Source organism: Canis aureus, chromosome 5 (assembly GCF_053574225.1).
Source record: "Canis aureus isolate CA01 chromosome 5, VMU_Caureus_v.1.0, whole genome shotgun sequence".
Taxonomy (NCBI): domain Eukaryota; kingdom Metazoa; phylum Chordata; class Mammalia; order Carnivora; family Canidae; genus Canis; species Canis aureus.
This window is the reverse complement of record NC_135615.1, coordinates 66,220,329-66,240,464: the sequence shown is the minus strand read 5'-3', so window position 1 is coordinate 66,240,464 and position 20,136 is coordinate 66,220,329. Positions and strand designations below refer to the sequence as shown.

The 20,136-nt window shown below is 53.6% G+C and overlaps 1 protein-coding gene across 3 annotated transcripts in view; it reads right to left on the bottom strand.

Moving 5' to 3' along the window:
* Positions 1-16,438, bottom strand: part of ZNF423 (zinc finger protein 423) — a 334,278-nt gene extending 317,840 nt beyond the window's left edge. Inside the window, exon 1 of one of the 3 annotated variants that reach the window (XM_077898497.1) lies at positions 16,100-16,438. In XM_077898497.1, the coding sequence (XP_077754623.1) occupies positions 16,100-16,139 (40 nt within the window). In that variant the 5' untranslated portion in view covers positions 16,140-16,438. Of the gene's footprint in view, positions 1-12,376; positions 12,461-16,099 lie in introns of those variants that run through there. The other 2 variants (XM_077898496.1, XM_077898498.1) reach the window with 2 other exon arrangements.
* Positions 16,439-20,136: the final 3,698 nt, after the last annotated feature.

Sequence of the window (20,136 nt, the reverse complement as noted above, 5' to 3'; positions counted from 1 at the left end):
TCCCTTTCCTATGCCTGGTCAATGTGTCCCTTAAGAAAGGCAACTGTCCTTGGTGGGATGGACAGGACATGAGGGCTGGAGAAGCTTCATTCACAATCGCAATTCCCAGAGGGGAGGGTCACTCCAGCAGGTGACAGTTTCAAAGCTAGATTTTTTTTCCCACCCATTTTCTCTGGCAGTGCATTCTCCAGCACAAATATACAAGTGTGAGAGAAAGAATGGCAAAGTTAGGCTGCCCCAAGTATGATCCCACTCGAACCCTCTGGATGGCCATTCCTTCCTCACCACTCCTGAGATTTCACCCTCACACCTCTCCTGGGAATGGAGCTCCCATTTCACAGCAAATGAACTGAAGCTTTCCAATAACATGGTGAGGCTGTAGGTGGGAGCCCAGGTACCCACACCCCAACAGCTGAGTGGTCCCAGGTGTTTCCAAGGTAAGATCTGCCCTGGAACAGTGATAGCAAGATCTGCCCCCCTCTCCTTGCCCTGCCCTCAGGCACAATTCTGCCACAAGGTCATTATATGACCTTGGACATCTGACTTGCCCTCTCTGAGAAAATGTGATCATTCACATCAGAAGGGAGCTCAGCTGAGGATTCCCTAAGATCCATTATTGCTCATGAATAAGAAAGCCTGATGGGATGCCTGGGTGGCTCAGCAGTTAGGCATCTGCTCAGGGCATGATCCTGGAGTCCTGGGATCAAGTACCACATCAGACTCCCTGCATGGAGCCTGCTTCTTCCTCTGCCTGTGTCTCTCCCTCTCTCTATGTGTCTCTCATGAATAAATAAATAAAATCTTTTTTTAAAAAAGCCCAAAGCCCCCACATGAATGGTCAGAAATGAGTGTCCAGATTAAATGAGATACTGCCTGTAAAATGCATTGTCCAGTGCCTGTATACAAGTTGTGTTCATTAAATGGTAACTGTTCTTGGTGTTATTCTGGGTCCAAATCAAACACTACCCCTCTTCCAGATCTTGCCTGATTCCCTCCATCAAAAAGAATCCCTCCAGGGGCACCTGGCTGGCTCAGTCATTCAAGCATGTGACTCTTGATCACAGGGTCATGAGTTCAAGCTCCACATTGGATGTAGAGATTACTTAAAAAACAAAAAAGAGAAAAAAAAAAAAAAGAGGAACCCCTCCAACCTCTCTTGGCCCTTATCCTACACCTCCATCTTAGGCTGCCCTATCTCACTCTATGGTCAGGGTCTTATATCCTCCCCAGACTGTGAACTACCGGAGGGCATGGCCTCCATTTGGTTCATCTCTGCATCCTCCTTGGAGCAGGGGCTAAGATTCTCGCCTGGATAAAATATTCAGGATTTAGATGGAAGGGAAGGGGAAGGGAAGGATGGATAACAGATGGATGAATGGACAGTTGGGTGGATGATGAATGGATGATATATGGATAAATGGATGATTGATAGATGGATGATGATGGGTGGATGATAGATGGATGGATGATGGATGAATAATGGATGAATGGATGAGTGGATGGATGATGGATAGATGGATGAGTGGATGACAAATGGATATATGATGGATGGGTGATGGATGAATGGACAGATGATAGATGGATGGATGGGTGGAGGGATGGATAGATGGATAGGTGATAGATGTATGGATGATAGATGGATAGATGATGGATGTGTGATGGATAAATAGACAAAGGATGGATGGATGGATGGATGGATGAATAGATAGATGATAGATGGATGGATGGATGATGGATGGGTAGATGATGAACAAATGATGGATGGATAGATGGTTGGAAGGAAGAAGAGACATGACTGAAGAACTAACCGAGGGAAAGAAATGCCCAAACCCCCAAGCTCCACATTCAGTGCAGTGCCCCTTCCTGAAGAATAAATAAAAACAGTCTATAAGTATAAGAAAAATAGTCGGGATCCCTGGGTGGCGCAGCGGTTTGGCGCCTGCCTTTGGCCCAGGGCGCGATCCTGGAGACCCGGGATCGAATCCCACATCGGGCTCCCGGTGCATGGAGCCTGCTTCTCCCTCTGCCTGTGTCTCTGCCTCATTCTCTCTCTCTCTCTGTGACTATCACAAATAAATAAAAATTAAAAAAAAAAAAAAAGAAAAATAGTCAACCCAGCTAGTAATCAGAGAAATATAAATTAAAAGACAAGCTATTTCTTGCCTGTCAGATTGGCAAAAGGAAAACAGGAGGAAAAAAGAAGGTGGAGAAGGAGAAGAGGGAGGAGGAGGAGGAGGAAAAAAAAGAACACACCAGCACGTGGGCAAGAGTTAGGAGAGGCCTGCATCGGTACACCCTTTGTGGAGGGCGATATGAAAATTCCTATCAAATTTTTCAAGTGACTACCCTTCAGCCTAACAATTTAACTTCTAGGAATTTAGCCTAAGAAACACAAAGATGTTTAAACGAGAAAGCTCCCTGCTTCATTATTTATAACAGTGGAAAACTAGAAACAACTAAATGTCCATCAACAGAGAATTGTAAATAGATTCCGGTGCACCCATTCTATAGAATGATGGCAGGTGTAGTAAATCTACAATACCAACATGGCAGTATCTCCTAGATGAACGTTCTTAACCCTGGCTGCACACTCAAATTCCCTACGAAGCTTAGGAAAGAAGGATGGAAGGATGGAAGGAAGCAAGGAAGGAAGGCAGGGAGGGAGGAAGGAAGGGAGGAACAAACAAACAAACGAACGACTAGGGCCCCATCCTCGAAGGTAGTAGGGTCCAGGCAATGTTATTCCTCGAAGTGCCTAAGATGATATTAATGTGCAACCAAGATTGGAAATTCACTGCTACTTAAAAATAGCACCTAACAGAAAGTATAGTCAAGCAGTATATCATGCTATGTAGGGTTAAAATTACGTATGTATGGGTATATATACATGTTTTTGTGTAAATGCATCACATAAAAAGGTCTGGGGGCAAAGACAATTGTGGATAACAGTGCTTACTTACTTCTGTGGAAGAAAGGGATTAAATTATTTAAGATGTGTAAATCCTTTTTTTTATAAGATGTGAATGTAGATACCCCAAAAGGCAGGTTACAGATGCGTGGGGAGCAGAGCAGAACTCCTGTGCCTTTACCCATGGCCCCCTCTCCTGGCCCAGAGTCTGAGGATTTCTCCAGACCCCAGAGAAAGCATGAGCTTCTCTGTTGCTTCTTCCAGCCCATTGGGCAGTTATAAATAAAGATCGTGGTTATTGGCTTGGTTTGCTACCTCTGACCGTTGACTCTGAAAAAGGTAGTTCTGTGCTTGTCTGTGCCTCTGTAAAACTAAGATCAGAGAGCTGAGGCGACAGCCGGACGAACACATGAGAAGAGCTGAAGGCAGAGTCTGGCACAGGGAAGTCCCTCCATGTATCCTCCCTAAGGGTCAAGGTTGGCCATGCTGCTAGCTTTGGATGGGCATATGTGGGACCCGGTCATCCTCTCCCTACACTGTTCCCAGATTACAGAAGCACCAGAGAACCTGCTCCCATGATGTTTGTCAAAACCGCCAAAGCCCAAAGAGCCAAGGACATCACCAGTTGAACTCTCGGACACCTGCAAAGACACCAACATTACAGTCAAGCCCTTGACACTTCTCTTATCTGATGTTCCCCTCAGTGCTCAAAAGGGTCTGGAGCGAGGCAGGACCCAGCTGCCCTGCACAGGATTCCCTAAAGCTGCTTCTTCAGAATTCTCACTCTGTGGACTGTACAAAGTAACAATTGATAAGACCTAACAATATCTTTCTAGCCTTTTTTTAAATACTTATTATTTTGAGCCCAAATGTCTATCAACTAATGAATAGTTAAGCAAAACATGGTATATTTATATTATATAAATAAATATTTATATATTTAATAACATGCTTATAAAATATATAATAACATGTATTATATTATAAATGTATAATATTTATATATTTTATATATTTTTATAATATGAAATCTTGGGGCACCTGGGTGGATCAGCAATTGAATATGTGCCTTTGGCTCAGGGCGTGATCCCGGGGTCCTGCATCGGGATCCCCACAGGGAGCCTGCTTCTCCTTCTGCCTGTCTCTGCCTCTCTCTATGTGTCTCTCATGAATAAATAAATAAAATTTAAAAAAATAAAAAGAATGAAGTCTTGCCATTTGCAACAACATGGCTGGTTCTAGATGGTATTAGGCTAAGTGAAATAAATCAGTCATAAAAAGACAAATACCATATGATTTCCTCATATGTGGAATTTAAAAAACAAAACATAAACACAAAGGAAGAGAAAAAAATGAGAGAGAGAGAGAGACAGAGAGGCAAACCATAAAATCTTAACTATAGAGAAGAAACTGAAGGTTAGTGGAGTGAGGTGGGTGGGGGGTGGGCTAAATGGGTGACAGGTATTTTTTGTAAGATTGATTTGAGAGAGCGTTAAAGAGCCTTAAATGAGAGCATGCATGCACTCACAGGGGGAGGGGCAAAGGGAAAGAATCTCAAGCAGACTCCCCCCTAAGCACTGGGCCCCTCACTGGGCTCTACGTAGGGCTCAGGCTCGATCTCCCGACCCTGTGATCATGACCTGAGCCAAAATCGAGAGTTGGACACTGAACTGACAGGCATCCCAGAGGATGGGTATTAAGGAGGGCACTCGCTGTCTTGAGCACAGGGTGTCATGAATCACTAAGTTCTATACCTAAAACCAATTTTATCCCATATGTTAACTAACTAGAATTTAAATAAAAATTTGAAATTAAAAAAAAAAACTTTTTATTTATTTGTTTTTTTAAGTAAACTCTACCCCAACACAGGGCTTGAACTCATGACTCGGAGATCAGAGTTGCATGCTCTACCCACTGAGCCAACCAGGCACCCCTAGCCTGTATTTTTTTAAAACCGAAGCTTCTTGGGCAGCCCGGGTGGCTCAGCGGTTTAGTGCCGCCTTCAGCCCAGGGCCTGATCCTGGGGACCCACGTTGGGCTCCCTATATGGAGCCTGCTTCTCTGTGTGTGTGTGTCTTTCATGAATAAATAAATAAAATCTTTGGGAAAAAAAATAAAATAAAACCAAAGCTTTTTATGTTTCCCCCTTCTCACGTTCCAGGAATTAAAATCCTAAACCATCTAAGGCAGGTAGCTCAGCCAACCAGTTCCATCCCATTTCATAGACAGGAGAACTGAGGCCCATAGAGGGAGCTGTCCTGCCCAAGATCACAGAACATGTTTCCTCCAACCCACAACTCCCACACTCCAGAGAGAAATAAATCACTCTTGACTCAGGCCTTCAGCCAGAAGGGGATCTTTCCTTTTCATTCTGAGTTATATTTAATTGCCAGGTTCCCTTGCAAACACGTCCCATCTTTTCTCTCCTGCAAACTTCCCACAACTCCATCCTTCACTCCACGTGCTATTCAGGGGCAACAGGTCCCTGAAAGACGGAGGAGGTCTCAAAGGCAACTGAATAAAAGCTGGGCTGCATAGGCCTGGCCAACACCGAACCAGTTCAAAAATGTCCAATCCAAAGCCCCCTGGGCCATGTAGCGGGAAGGGGGGATGGAATAGGGAGTTTATTCAATGAAAAATTTGTTTTGTTTTTGTTTTGAATTAGTACTAGAATTTGCTTAGAATTTTACTGAGAATTTGGTATGAAAGTGTCATATTGCTTTTAGCATTTAAAAGCAACGTTTAGGGATCCCTGGGTGGCGCAGCAGTTTGGCGCCTGCCTTTGGCCCAGGGCGCGATCCTGGAGACCCGGAATCGAATCCCACGTTGGGCTCCCAGTGCATGGAGCCTGCTTCTCCCTCTGCCTGTGTCTCTGCGCCTCTCTCTCTCTCTCTGTGACTATCATAAATAAATAAAAAATTAAAAAAAAATAAAAACAATGTTTTTGCAGGGCACCTGGCTGGCTCAGTCGATTAAGCATCTGCCTTGGGCTCAGGTCGTGGTCCCAGGGTCCTGGGATGGAGCCTCGCATCAGAGTCCCTGCTCAGCGGGGACCCTGATTCTCCCTCTCCCTCTGCCATTCTCTCTGCTTGTGTCCTCTCATTCTCTCTCTCAAATAAATAAATAAAATCTTTTTAAAAATAAATAATAAAAATGATGTTTTACAATCTAGCCCAATGCTTGGCACACAGCCTTGGATCACCAGTAGCAGCAAGCTCACAGCAGACTGCTGCAACCCACAGTGTAGGTGAGGATGAAGGGAAGAATAGGCACAAGCCATCCCCACCCAACCGCAAGGGGTATGAGGGCCCCCAGTCCTCCAGAATGGGGCATCTCACTTCCTGAACAGGAACAGGGGCTGGAGGAGGTGGAGGGGGCAGATGACCCCAACAAAGATGCTGGGAGAAGGGGCAGGAGTGAGAGGGGGGCGATAAGCCCAAGTCAGATCCTCCTCTCACTCATTCACTTGGAGTACATCTGCTCATTACTCAGTCACTGTCCACTACTCATTCACTCACCCATCCAGTTATTTATCCCCTCAAAGTTTGCACATCTACTCACTCACGTAAGAAATCTTCTATAAACACAAGGACTCGGGAGCTCAGGTCAATGGTGTCTACCAATGAGCATGGGGTCCCAGAAGACCACCAGGTTGACCATATCCCATTTGTGATTTCCTGCCCCTGAATGAGTGGGGCAAGGCAGGCTTTGCCAACTCTCAATAGGGCTGCTCTGGGAACTAAGGATTTGAGTTACTCCCTAAGGCCCCAGGAGACAGAACTAGGACCAAAGCACCCTACATTATGGATTTAAGGGAAAGAAGAACAATGAAACTCAAGCTAAAAATGCATAGAGGTAGTGAGCTCCCTGAGAGTGGAAGTGTGCAAGGGGAGGCTGGATGAAACTAAGGATGCTACAAATATACCCAAGGAGGTCTGAGTGAAGTGACCTCCAGGTGCTTTTTCAACCTGGCACTGGCAGGAGTCCAAGAAGTTCAAAGGCAAACATATGGGCCAGGCCCCTGGCTGGCCACTCTCTCCCTGAGGGGCACACGGCATCTGCAGAGCCGTCCTGGGCACCCAGAACGTGTGCACTGCTCACTGCTCCCCAGAGAGTCCCGCACTCTGCAGCCTCCACCCCAGGCGACAGGAGCCTGCCCCCTCTTTCCATCTCCCCTCCTCTGGGAACCCACTCTCCACCCTCCCCCTCTCCCTGGAGACTCCCTCGACCTGGTGGCTGTCTCTTCTCTCCCCAGGTTCAGACCTGCAGCCCCAGGGGGTAGGGACAAAGCCATTTCTCTGGTTCATGAACTAGAAATATGCTATTTGTTGCTGGTGCCTACAAGGTCCTGCAGCCCCCAGGCCAAGGGGGTACACCCAGCCTAGATGTGGGGGCCACTACCACCCCAGCTCTCTTCCCCAGCCATGCCCTGCTCCCTAACCAAGCCCAGATGGCCATCACTCTGCCTTCAGGCAGGTAAAATTCAGTGCAACAGGAGTTAGGTGAACAGTATGTTTTATTTAATTAGGATCAACAGAAGAGATAAACCTCACAGCAGGATAGGGAATGACAACACTGCAAAAAATAATTCATGCCCAGGTAACGAAAGGACAAATTTCAATTACAGAGAAAACCAGGGGAGAGAAAGGTGCCTGGCGTCTCCAAGGAGGAGAACACTAGAGTGTCAGCAATGCCCAGACCCGCGGGCCGGATGGAGGTGGTCGGCCCTCCAGGACTGGAAAGCCAGGCAACTAGGTGGTTCCAGAACTGCCGTCCCTCCCTTTCCTGAAGGATCCAGAGCCGGGGGAGCCAGGGAGGGCTATCTGGGTCCTGGCAGGCAGGTATGGGTGTCATGAGGATCTGCCCTGCCAGGGCCACCGGACAAATTCACACCCAGCCAGGCCCAAACGAACACTGTCCCCAAGGAGAGAGAACAAATGTTCTAATCATGACACTGGTCACCAGATCACTCAGCTGCTAAGCATCCCCCTGTGCTGCCCTCTGCCACCAGCACCGATGAGGCCCCTCATCTCATGCCCTGCCCTACCTCTGGGCACACCAATCTCTTTTCTCACACTAGAGCCAGCTTTCCAGAGTCCCTTCAGCTTCTGAGCCTTCTTCTCCTATCTACCCCAGAAAATTGAGCCCTTGAACTGGGTGGTTTCCTCAGAGGGTGGTGGGCTCAGACCTCCCCCCCCAACCCACCACTAGCTGGGTGCTGCCTGAAAATGAAAAGTTAATGGTGGTGATGGTTGCACAACAATGTGAACGTACTAATGCCACCGAACCATACACTTAGAAATGGGTTAAGATGGTACATTTTAGGTTATGTATGTCTCATCTCAATTTTCTCTTCAAAAGGGAAAAAAAAAAATGAAGAGCTCTGAGCCCCTCCCCAGACCAGCTGGGTGAGCATCTCTAGCATCTGGGCCTGGGGAAACGCAATTTTTAAACATTTATTTATTTAAGTAATGTCTACACCCAATGTGGGGCTTGAACTCACAAGTCTCGAGATTGATCAAGAGTTGCATGGTTTTCTGGCTGAGCCAGCCAGGAGCCCCATAATTGCGATTTTCACCAGCTTTTCGTTAGGGGGAGGTGACCAACATGCAGCTGACAGTCCACTCTGCAGGAATCCACGCTCTCCCAGAGGATCAAGGCTCCCCTTACCTTTTCTAGCATAATGCCATGCCATAATCTCCATAAATACTTCTTGTGCAAATAAGTATTCAAAACGAGGAATGGTCCAAGTTTCACAGCTCAGGGAAAAATTTTATTGACATATTCTCCCTCTAAAACGAGCACACCCACCACACCTTCCTTCGCAGGGCTTGGCCGCATGCACCCCAGACAGGAGAATTTGCACAAGTGGGCTCAGTTCTCTCCCAATATCTCTCTCTCTCTCTCTCTCTCTCTCTCTCATCCTCTCACCCCGACCATTAGGTGACAGCAGCCCCAGCACCCCCATTAGCCGAGAGGAAAATTGCTGTTAAATTAGTGAGCCCATCTACAGAGCCCCATTTTATATCCCAATTCAGAAGATGGCATGAACATCTGCTTTCACTTCAAGACATTAATTTTCAATTATTGGAGAAAAACAAAATTAGTCCTGACAAATTGCTGGCGAGCATAGGCTCTTGTCTGGTGGTTCATAATAATAACTTCGGGGGCCCACAATTAGTGTCCTCGGACGAAGTTTCCTGATGGGTCCCTGTCATCTGAAGTCAGTGGCAGCATCATCCCCGATCTCTGACCATTCTCAGGAAACTGCCTCTTTGGGGCCAGTTCAGAGAACTAAGGAAGTTAGGTTTTTTTCTTTCTGGAGAAGGCAAGGCTGGGGTGAAGGGGAAGGGAGAGGATGAATATAAAACATCCACCCCGATCATTTTCAGCTTTGGACCTACCAAGCCTTGCTTCCCTTCCACACACATACATGGGAATGCAAATCACTGCCAGGTCCAGGGGCACTCGGTAAATGCATATGTAGACCACCTTAGAATCCCAGTCTCCCCTCTTCAATGGGAGACAGATGGGTGACATGAGTCTCTTAGGAGACCCCTTCCACCTCTGCCATAATGTCATTCGGGTTTTCTAATTCCAGAGCTCAACAGCTCCAGCCTCTCAGATCAGAATGCGTATGAATCTTCTACAACAACACTGTTGCTGGGGTTCCATCAACCCAGGAACCTGGTTCAGCCCAGGTCAGACTCCACTGGAAAAACAAGAAAGAAAACTCTGAATCTGCCAACCGCAAGGGTCCCAAATCCAGAGAACAACCCACTTGATAAGATATTATCAACACTGTAATCTCATTTGATGGGTTTTTTATGTATCTTGGCTGCTGTAGTCACTATATCAATAAGAAGCCACTGAAATGTGAATGAGCAGAAGAATTCGGAGATAATGACGTGGCAATCTTTGAATTTGACTTGTCACAATTGAAACTAGAGTGTGTTTGCCTGGCGAATACGTTCAGACTCTTGGGGGGGTGGGGGGTGCAGGGGGCGGGAGGCAGGTCAAAAAAGAAAGAAAGAAAGAAAGAAAGAAAGAAAGAAAGAAAGAAAGAAAGAAAGAAAGAAAACAAAACAAAACAACAGCAACAGCAACAAAGGAAAATTATATCTTTAAGATGAGAATGAAAGACGTTGCTACTTCCAAAGTCAACTGGGTAACTGAGCTCCAACATTGTGTAATTGACTTTGCAAGTAGAACAACAGCAACGTAACAAAGAAAATGTCAGTGTTTTCACAGCACTAATCTATAACGCTGGGAGGCCCTCCCGCTGTCAGCCAGGGCTGACAATACAATAGCTTTCAAAGGGATATTACCATCATGCTTTTATTCCTGACATCAATCAAGACAAAGAGAATCCTTTTCACAAGACATTAAAAATCAAACCTTTGTACAAGAAGATGGGTAAAACAGCATTCTCCTTCAAGACAGCCACACAGAGCAATCAGCTAATTGGCGCTCCTTCAAAGAGGTAAAGTATTTTTATTTACTGAGTGTACAACCCCAATCGTTGGCTGCCACCGATCCTGGCAGGTAAGCTATGAATCAAAACTTTCCATCAGCATTTCCCCCACTCCACTCCACCCTCCCTCTCCCACGGTAGGCAGAGGCAGCTGACAGCGCTGAAAACTTCAATTGGGATACAACCGACCCAGGCTTAATTAGTCCATTTTGGGTGCAAAACTACTCTGATTCCCGACTAACGTGCGCACAAAATGCCCTTGCAAGCTGACAGGAAGCTGCAGAAATTGTCAGATTTGCCAATCCAAGTTTTCCCTGGTTACCCACAGTAATGCGGAGCCCACTAACAATTTTCAAGGTATTCTTCTGTCGCAATTACCCTAGGCCCGCAGATAAGAAAGAAGCCCTGATATCCATGGCAAACGTTTTCAAGACACGAGGCTAATATTCTTTGCAAACACTAGTCTATCATAGACAAGGTCCGCGAAAGGTAAATTCACCTTAGCCTCGACAAAAGGGTTAACTGAATGTACACATTCAGTTTAGTTTATTTTTTTTTAAAGATTTTATTTATTTATTCATGAGAAACACAGAGAGGGAAGAGAGGGAGGCAGAGACACAGGCAGAGGGAGAAGCAGGCTCCATGCAGGGAGCCCGGCATGGGACTCGATCCCGGGTCTCCAGAATCATGCCCCCGGCCGAAAGCAGGCGCCAAACCGCTGAGCCACCCAGGGATCCCCATTCAGTTTAGTTTAAAAAGAGGGGGTGGTGGTGGTGGAGAGGCAGTCAGGAAAGCTAGCCATCTTCTGCTTGCTTACCAACAAAGAGTTTTTGATGACTGTATATCAAAAGTTGGTGCCACCTATAGCACCCTGCAGGTGCAGGAGCAGGGAGTTAAGAGGTGTTCTGGAGGCGGGGATGGGGGCAGGGTGGGGGGGTGTAAGGTGGGGGAGAGGAATCGGACAAGACACTCAATCTCCAGCAGGGGGTCTCTTTGGAACTCAGGGCAAAGGTGTTTTGTGACTTTTCCCTCTGGTACCTAAAAGACCACCTGCCAAAAATATGTGAGTCCGGCCACTCAAAGACAGAGCTGCTGCTCTATAAGCATCTGCAGCAGGGAAGATGTTTTACTTTTCAGAAATAACTGTAAACGCTCTCGGTTTATTTTTTAACTGTTTATTTTTAAACAGTATCTGAACAACAGGTGCTATTCATTCCACAAGCAGAAATGCGAAGAGAGGAGGGAACCGGCCTCAAAACCGCCCTGAAGAATCCTATCCTCCTACCACCACTTCCATCAGCCTTTTTTCCGAGAGCCAGGCAGCCAGCACGCCCCTACCATCAGCCTCAGTGGCAGGTTCCTTTCGTTTACACATCCAAATGAACAGTTAAGAGAAATCAATGCATCTAATTGCCAGACTATTAAATCCTACATCAGGGGAAGAATTCCACAGCCACCAGCTTAAGAGTTGGCTACCGATACAGCAATTATTGCAACTTTCTATTAGACTGAACCGGATCCCCCTTTGGTCTCCAGCTAGCAACACTGTGCTCCAAGATGCTGTACTCCTGCTTCCTCTCTCTGGTTTCTCCCTCCTCGTCTGCTGACACACCGTAGCACACCACAACAGTGCCAGGGCTGGCCGGTTCTACCGAGTTACTTTACCACTGTAAAGTCACCAGCTTTTTGCACTTTTCGTGATGAATGCACGCTGGGCACCTATGGTTAGATGTTTAGCAGGGTCCTCCTGCCACACAGTTATTTTATCGCTAATTAAGTTTTTGCAAGAAAACGGGTCTAAGAATCTAATAAACAGCAATCACTTAGCCATAAAAGATGTTTTCTAGAGTAAGACAGGCTCGTCCAACTGGCTGGAAGTCGGTGACTTGATAGAGGAGGGAGAGGATTAAAAATTAGGATTAAATGTCACTGCTCAATCCACGTAGGAGTTTCCAATAAAGGATCTGTTTTGCCCTTCCTACAAGATCACGTACCTTTAGCCAAACAAATCTCGACAATTTACACTTGTATGTGGTCTCAGCTGAATCAAGAAACCTGTAACCTCAGAACGCCTCTGTTTATTACATCTCAATTATTTCCATGGAAACACAAGCAGTGGCGAACTACTGTTCCCAAGTCCCTAGACCACCAAATTTCTAAGATGGACTTTCTGAGGAGCTGCCGGCTGGCAGGAGAGGAGGACAGAGAAGGGGAGGGGAGCGCAGAGAAGTCGCAGGGTGGGGTGGGGGGGGTAGTTTGGGATGCTGACTGGGGTGGGGGGTGCGTGGACACAGCCTGAGTGCTAATTAATATTAAGAACGGTAATTAACAGGCAGTTGCTAGATGGGGAAAATCAACAGTATTAAAATCATTCAAAAGTTTTAAGCTGAGTCTGGGGGAAAAAAGAAGATGTATTAATTTCCGTATACATAAATAAAGAGGCTGTTTCGTGGATCTGAGGAGGCAGCGCGGGTGAAGGGAGACAGGTTACCAAGTCACCTGATATCATCAGCCAAAATAACATCAGTGAGAAGTGATGAGAACAGCCCTGGAGAATGAGGCCAAAATTATCAAAGGAAACAAATCACCTCACAACTGCCACACCACACCACCAGGAGACAGGAAGGGGTAGAATGGTGTAGGGAGGGAAAATCGGTCAGAAAATGTGACTTTTGTAACATTCATGGGGTTTCGGTGTTATTATCATTATTGTTTTTAATCACAAGGCTTTCGAAAACCAATGAGGCTATTCTGTCCCTGTTCTAGTGCCCTGGCCTGTTCCCTATTTGCTGGGTGGCCTCCCTGGGAGCTAGGTTTTCCAAAGAAGGACAAACAGCCAGAGGGGACAGGTGACCCCCCACTCCAGAAGGAAGGTTATGTCGGGGAGTGGAAAATGAGACCCCCCTACCCCCACCCCTCCCCACCCCCACCCCACCACCCCACGCCTGTTTGAGTTTCAAAGTAGCAACACCGGGGCTTTCAAATCACACTTTCAGGGCATCCATTAGAAATTGTTATATTTCTGTCTTTCCTTCCTGCCACGGGCTTTCACATTTCCGAGATCAATTACGAATTACAGTCAAGCGACTCTCACAGCAGAATGCGCGGGCCCGGAGAAGTCCGCAACGCCTCCACGTTAGCCCTGACACACAGCAGTGGAGGCAAAATAAAATAAAATAAAATGTAAAAGCCACCACCGTTCCTTAAGAAGCACCTTCAAGCATCTTTAAAGGTGAAGCCCTTGTCATTTTAAACACCTGGTGTGGAGCTGTCCACGCTCAAGCACACACTTTTGAATATTGTCTGAGAAAGGGGGGAGGCAGTTCTTGAAATGCAATAAATCCATCACCTGCTGAAACTCTTATCTATTCAAATTATCATCTCTCTTAATTCCTCCCTTGATAAGTGGCCGAGTCTCCACCCTATTCACCCCAGTAAACTGAATAAAAGGCAAGATGGTGAGAGCCGAGGGTTGGAGCTGCTTCTGGAAAATGCAAAGAACCACAGGGAGAAACAGAGGATCTCATGCTCCAAGGGCAGAAAGGCGCTGTGTGGTTGATATTTACAATACTTCTCAAAATGCCTCCACTGGTCTGGTTCTCACTTTGCTGTCTTTCCCTCACCAATTAGTTTGAGTTGTTGGCTATACATGCCCGCATATAGATTTAAAGAGAGACACTCATTAAAAATCACGCCAAGGCTCATTTCATGAAAGGCTGAGACCAACTCTTGAGTCTTTCCCGGAGATAACACCGAGTGGTTTTAGAATTAGGTCCGAGCAACTCTGAAACACCCACCCATCTGTTCACTGCAAATTGCTCTACCTTTGCTTTCTGTGTCTCGCCTTCTAAAATAAGGAGGTTTGGAGGCAGGGATTGGGGTGACAGGTAGCTAAGCTTTGCAACTTCCTTTATACAAAAAAACCTGCTCCTATACACAGAGTTCACTCAAGATCAACTGCCTGAATTAAATAAAACTGTTTTCCCAGCCAACAGATCCTGAGTCTACATTTTCTTCGGGGCCACCTTAAGTGGCTCTTGAAAGAGCGAGCAGTGAGCCAGGGAAAGAGAAAAAGAAATCAAATATTATCTCAAGCCACAGAGCCCCTTCTATTCAGCAAAAGGACAAACATCTATCTACCATCTGCCAGTCCCCTGTTTGGGATTCTTCTGGTTTCCTTGCGCCTGGATCAAGAACATCCTTGGGATCCCCAATTCTGCGGGGCAGGCCAGGTTATCCCAGACTGGGATGTCTGCCCCGGTGAGGGGAACAAGACCAACTTCTCTCAAGGAAAAAGGACGAAAGGGAGCAGCTGCCTTGCGAGAGTTTGGACGGAGTTGGTCTGCTTCTAAGATGACAGGGACAGTCTCTGCTCAGCCAGGCGCCCTGGAATCTGCTGGGACTTTAGGAGGAAGGCAATGGCGGGTGTCTCAGGACCCTCCTTGCCAGATTCAGTCCCAGACTTTCCAGCCAGGAGCAAGGCTGGCAGGAAGGGAGCGGGGCCCCAGCGCCTTCCCGCGCAGGCCTCCAGGAAATGAACTTTTCAGAGCAGAACTGGGCTCGGGCCAGAGGTCATCAGGGGAGTTGGGAGAGGACAAGAGCCTCGGGACTCTTGGCTCCAGAGACCTAGCAGCTCTCATCCTGCCCCTCCTCTGTCATCTCTCAGCTCGACGGCCCGGCCGGGCACCCACCCGAGGCGCTGGAATCGGGACAAAGCAGCAGGCGAGGCCTGAAGAGGCCAGTCTGCGGGGAGCGGAGGGCAGGGGAGGGGCTCCGTCGCCTGCGCGGCCTCTCCCTGGGGCCTCTGCTCTCCAGGGGCCCGCTGGAGCCGGGGGCCCGGGATGGAAATAGAAAGCAAAGCAGAGGGGGCGGGGGGCGGGGGGCGCAGGCGGTCTGTGTGTTGTGCGTCCCCCCTCACGTGTGCACCCCGGGGCCCGGCGCAGGGAGCCGGCTCGGTGTCGGGGCCGTGAGGGCTCGGGCTGGGTCCCCAGCGCCCTCCACCGCGGCGCGCGCGCAGCGGCCGCAGCGCTCCCCCGGGGACCCGCGTCCTGCCGGCGCTGCGCAGACAATGAACTCCTGGCGGAGGCTCCCGGCCCGGCTGGCCTCGGCGCAGGAGGCAGGAAGTGCGGGGGCCCGGGCCGGGGACAGGGAGGGGGCGCCCGGCGGCCGGGGCGCGCGCAGGCTCTGCCCGCCGCCTTCGGCCTCGGCGTCCCGGGGCGGCAAGGCCCGCGGCCCGGCGGGGGCGGCCTCGGAGCTGCGGGCCTCGCGCGGGCCGTCCCCGCCGCGCCTTCCTTCCTCCCGCGCCCGCCCGCCGCCGCCGAGATTCGCAATCCCCGCCAAGTCGGGCCCGCACCCCTTGATTGGCCACGCGGGCCCGGGGCCCGCACGGCGGGAGCGGCCAGAGCCCCTCGGCGGCGCCCCAGGCCCGGGCCCCCCGCGGGCGGCGGCGCGGAGCCCCGGGAGGGTCCGGGCGGGGGGGGGGGTCCGCCGCGCCCCCCCCGCCGCCGCCGCCGCCGCCTCGCGCTCCCGCTGCCTCCTCCTCCTCCCCCTCCGCCTCCGCCTCCGCCTCCGCCTCCTCCTCCGCCGCCGCCTCCTCCTCCTCTCGGCTCGCTCGCGCGGTCCCCGGCCGCCCGCCCGCTCGCCGGTCCCTCCTCCCTCGCTCCCGCCCTCCCCGCCCGCTCGCCTGCTCGCGCCTCCGCCGGGCCTCGCTCGCTCACCTTTCACCGAGCGCGGCTTCGCCTGCTTCCGCCTGGACATGTCCGGGGCTCCCGGCGCTCCGTCGCCCTCCGCGGCCGGCTCCCCCCGCCGCCCCCCGCCGCTCCGGGCTGCCCTTCTCCCCCTTCGCCGCCGCCTGCCTCTCGGAAACTTTTTTTTTTGCAGCCGGGTCGGCGGCTGCGGGGAGCGGATCGTAGGTCCGGGGCGGCCTCCCTGGGGGGGACGGCCCGGGCCGGCCGAGGCCGCTCGGGGGCGGGGGGAGGCCCGGGGGCCGCGCCGGGGCCCTGCCTGTTGCAATGCGGCAGCCGGGGGCTCTCGGTCCCAGCGGCGGTCCCAGCGGCGCGGGGAGTCCGGAGGCCACTCGGCCGAGCCGAGTTATGCAAAAAAAAAAAAAAAAAAAAAAAAAAAGCCGCCCCCCTCCTCCTCCCCACCCCCCGCCGGCCCCCGGCCCCTGCGGCCCCCTCCCTCCCTCCCCCACCCCACCGCCACCCTCACCCTCCTCCTCCTTCTCCTCCTCCGCCCCTTGCCGGATTTTTGTGCAAAGTTTGCAGGCGTCCGGCCACGCAGCCCGGTGCGGAGCTCACAATGAACCCATCTGAGGAGGGGGGACGGGGCTGGAGTCGAGGGGGTCTCGGGGGGGGGGTGGAGACCGGGAGGCGGTCGGGAGCGCGGAAGCTCAGCACCCCCCGGAAAAAAAAAAAAAAAAAAAAGAAGCCTTCAAATTCTCCCCTGCCGCACAAAAAAATAATAAATATTAATGGCTAAAAAATGCCCAAACGCCTGGTTTGGAGATTATGATGGATGGGGAGGGGTGTCCCTCAACTCAGCCTACTTGGGGGGGGGCTCGAAACGGCCGCAGTGGCTCGGAAGCCGCAGCTCGGGGCCCCTGGCTCACGCCCCCTTCTCTGGCTCTCGGCTCGGTCCGGCGCCGGCCCCCCGGAGGAGGAAGGGGCGCGCGGGGGCGCTCAGGCGGCGGCGGGCAGGCGCGCCCGTGCCCCGGGCATCGCTCAGCCCGTGCGCCGGGCCGCCGCTGCCTGCCCTCGGGCTGCGGAGCTCAGCGCGCGGCGCGCAGCCGATCCCCAGGCCGGTGCCAAGTCGCCGGCCCCGCTAGCTGCCTCCATGGGCCAGGGGCTCGGAGAGGGGGGAGGCGGCGGCCGCGGCGGCGGAGGAGGACGAGCAGGCGGCGGCCGGGCTCCCGTCCTCCCGGGCAGCGGCGGCGGCGGCGGCGGCGGCGGCTGCGCCCCGGCTCCTCCGCGCTCCAGCCGGCGCCGGCCCGCCCGCCAGCCTCCCTTGCGCTCCTGTCTTCTTTGTGGTCGCTGGCTCTCCTCCTCCCGATCCGGCTGCTGGGGCTGCACTGCAGAGACACATAATAAAGCCAGGCTTGGCTGGAAATGTAGCCGGGTCCCAGCAGGAGGATGTGAGGAGCGGAGTCCCGGCGGGGGAGCGCTCTGATCCCGTGGGGCGCCCCGCACTGCTCCGGCTCGGATCAGACGGAGAGAGGGCCAACAGCACCGAGCGATGGACAGCGCTGGAAATACAGCTCCGGCCGCCCGCAAAACCCGGACCGCGGCGGCGGCGGCGGCGGCAGGCACGGCGCGGGCGCGGGCGCGGGCACCGCACCGGCACGCGGGGCCCCGACTTGGGCGCCCGCGGCACCCGGGGCGGGAGGAGGGAACTGACACAGGGCCCACGCGTGCTGCCAAGATGAATTAGCATCACAAACTGCAAAAAGAAGGGGGGGGCCCCCACTGGGGTGAATTGCCCTAGCACGGCCACTTCCGCAAATTATGCCCCACGCACATGAATTATCTGCGAACTCGGCTTTTCCCTCGTGGACTCTGCCCACCGGTCGGTGTTTGGAGACCATCCCTGCCCCCCATCTGCAAACTCTCCCACCACGGAGCTAACTCTTTTCGCCCCTCCACACCTGCATTTGTAAGGATGGTGCGTCTGGGTGCGCATTTCTTAGTCAAGACAATAAAAGGAACATCTTCGCCCCCAAAACGTTGCAGTAGCACTGCCTTCCCCCCCCGCCCCCCCCCCCCCGGCGCTTGACAAAAGAAACCTGCTCCCGCTTTCCCCCAAAGTTTTGCCCCAGCCACCAGGGGGCGCCTCGCGTCCCTGCGACTCCTGAGCCCACGGAGGCTCGGCCTCAGAGCCCGCCCGGGAAGCGCTCAGACGCAGGAAGAGCCCTGGGCAGGCGACTCCCCGAAACCGTCCCTCTGAAGCCTCCCCCTCCCCCACCCGCGGCAGGCGGCCGGGTCCAGGGTGGGGGAGAGGCCCCGACCCCGCCCCCCTCCCGGGCGAGTGGCGCCACCTTGGGCCGGCGCGCCCCGGAGCTGGGAGAGCGCAGCGGGCGCGCGGCGCGGCGCTGGGGGTTATCAATCTCGCGGATCGATAAGTTGCCACTTGGAGAGGGGAGGGCTGTGTCCCCTCGGAGACGAGTTACCCAGGGCAACCTTTCAGGGAAAAACCCGCTGCCCGCCGAGCGCCGCGCGGGGGCTGGCCGGGCAGAGGCGCCCGCCCCAAGCAGGGCGCCTGCGCCCCGCCGCTCCCCAGCCCGCCCGCCGGCCCGGCCCGCGCCCCGCTCGGCTCGCTCCGCGGACCCGCCCGGCCTGCGGGCTCCGACCCCTCGCTGCGCCGACTGCGGAGGTCGAGGCCACCCCCGACCCCCGACCCCCGCACCCCCGCACCCCGCGGCTGGGGAGCGCGGGCCGGCGGGTGCGGGGAAGGCCTGAGGCTTGCGGGGGGGCTGGGACGGGGGAGGCCAGGCTGTCGCGCTCAAGGCCGCCTCCGAGGGACAGTCGGGGGGCCGGCGAAACGCGACGCCGAGGCGGACACCTCGACCCCGGGAGGCGGCGGGGATCCCCAGAGGGGCCAGGGGCCGGACAGAGATGTCCCCTGACTGAGACCCAGGCCCCAGCCCCCGCCCCCCAAGTTGGCGCTGCCCACACCACCACCCCGGGCCGCCGCCCCCCGCCCCCGGCGCTGCTGTCCCGGAGCGTGCAACGTCTTGGCCTTCCCGGAGGGCGGTGGGAGCCGCCCCTCGCAGCTCGGGCACGGCCGCGAGGGCGGGGAGGGGGTGCCAAGGGCCAAGGCGAGGGCAGAGGCCGCGAGGCGCCTGGGAAGGAGCCAGGAGGGAGGGGCCGAGCGAGCAGCTCCCCCACCCCCGCCGGCGCCTGGGATCGAGGCCCGCGGAGAGAGGCTGACAGGCGGCAGATGGCACACGCTGGGGGAGGGGGGCGGCTGGCCTCGGCTCCGGGGTGCCCCCGCCGCGGGCTGCCTCTCCTCGGGGGAGGGGGCGGAGAACAGCCCCGGGCTCCCCGCCCCGGCCCTCTGGGGGGCCGAAGCCTCGCGGATCTCGCCCAGCCGGGAGCCGGAGAGAAGGGGACGGACAAAAGGAGCGCGGTGGGGAAGGGGTGTGCTGGAGGGGAGGAGGGGTCAGCGGGGGGTGGTGGGAGACCCGCGGGGCCGCCTTTTCTCCACCCTCCGGGAACGGCGGAAGCCCCCGAGGCCAGAGGTGGGGTAACAGGATGGGGGGCGGGCGGCAGCGGATTCCCAGCGAATCCACCAGGGCCCGGGTCCTGGAGAAGAGCACAAAGTTTTCTGGACCCCTTCCCCGCACGTCGCAGTCGCACACGTTCGCCTCCGGCCCGCCCCCCTCCCCCCTCCCCTGCGGGACCTGTCCGCTGCCCCCCGCCCCCCAGCTCCGTGGCAGCCAGGGTGCAGTGGGAGCTTGACCTCATCCCTGCCTCAGCCCGGCCCCGCTTTCTCTGAAGCTTGTTTCATTTTTAACTCCTTCCAGAAAAATGCTGTTTTAAGGTAAATTCCAGAGCAGCAAAAAGCCAGGAGCTCCTACTAAAAGGGTCTCAGGGGGCACTGGGTGAGGGCAGGGCAGGCCTTGTTTCTCACCGCCCTGGCGACCAGGGACCAGAAAAAGGTCACCTGCCCGACTTCCATCAGTGTGTCCGGGGTCTGGGCCCTTCCTCTGTGAGCAGGGCCTCTCGGGCCTCTTCTTCCTCATCCACAAAGTGGACAG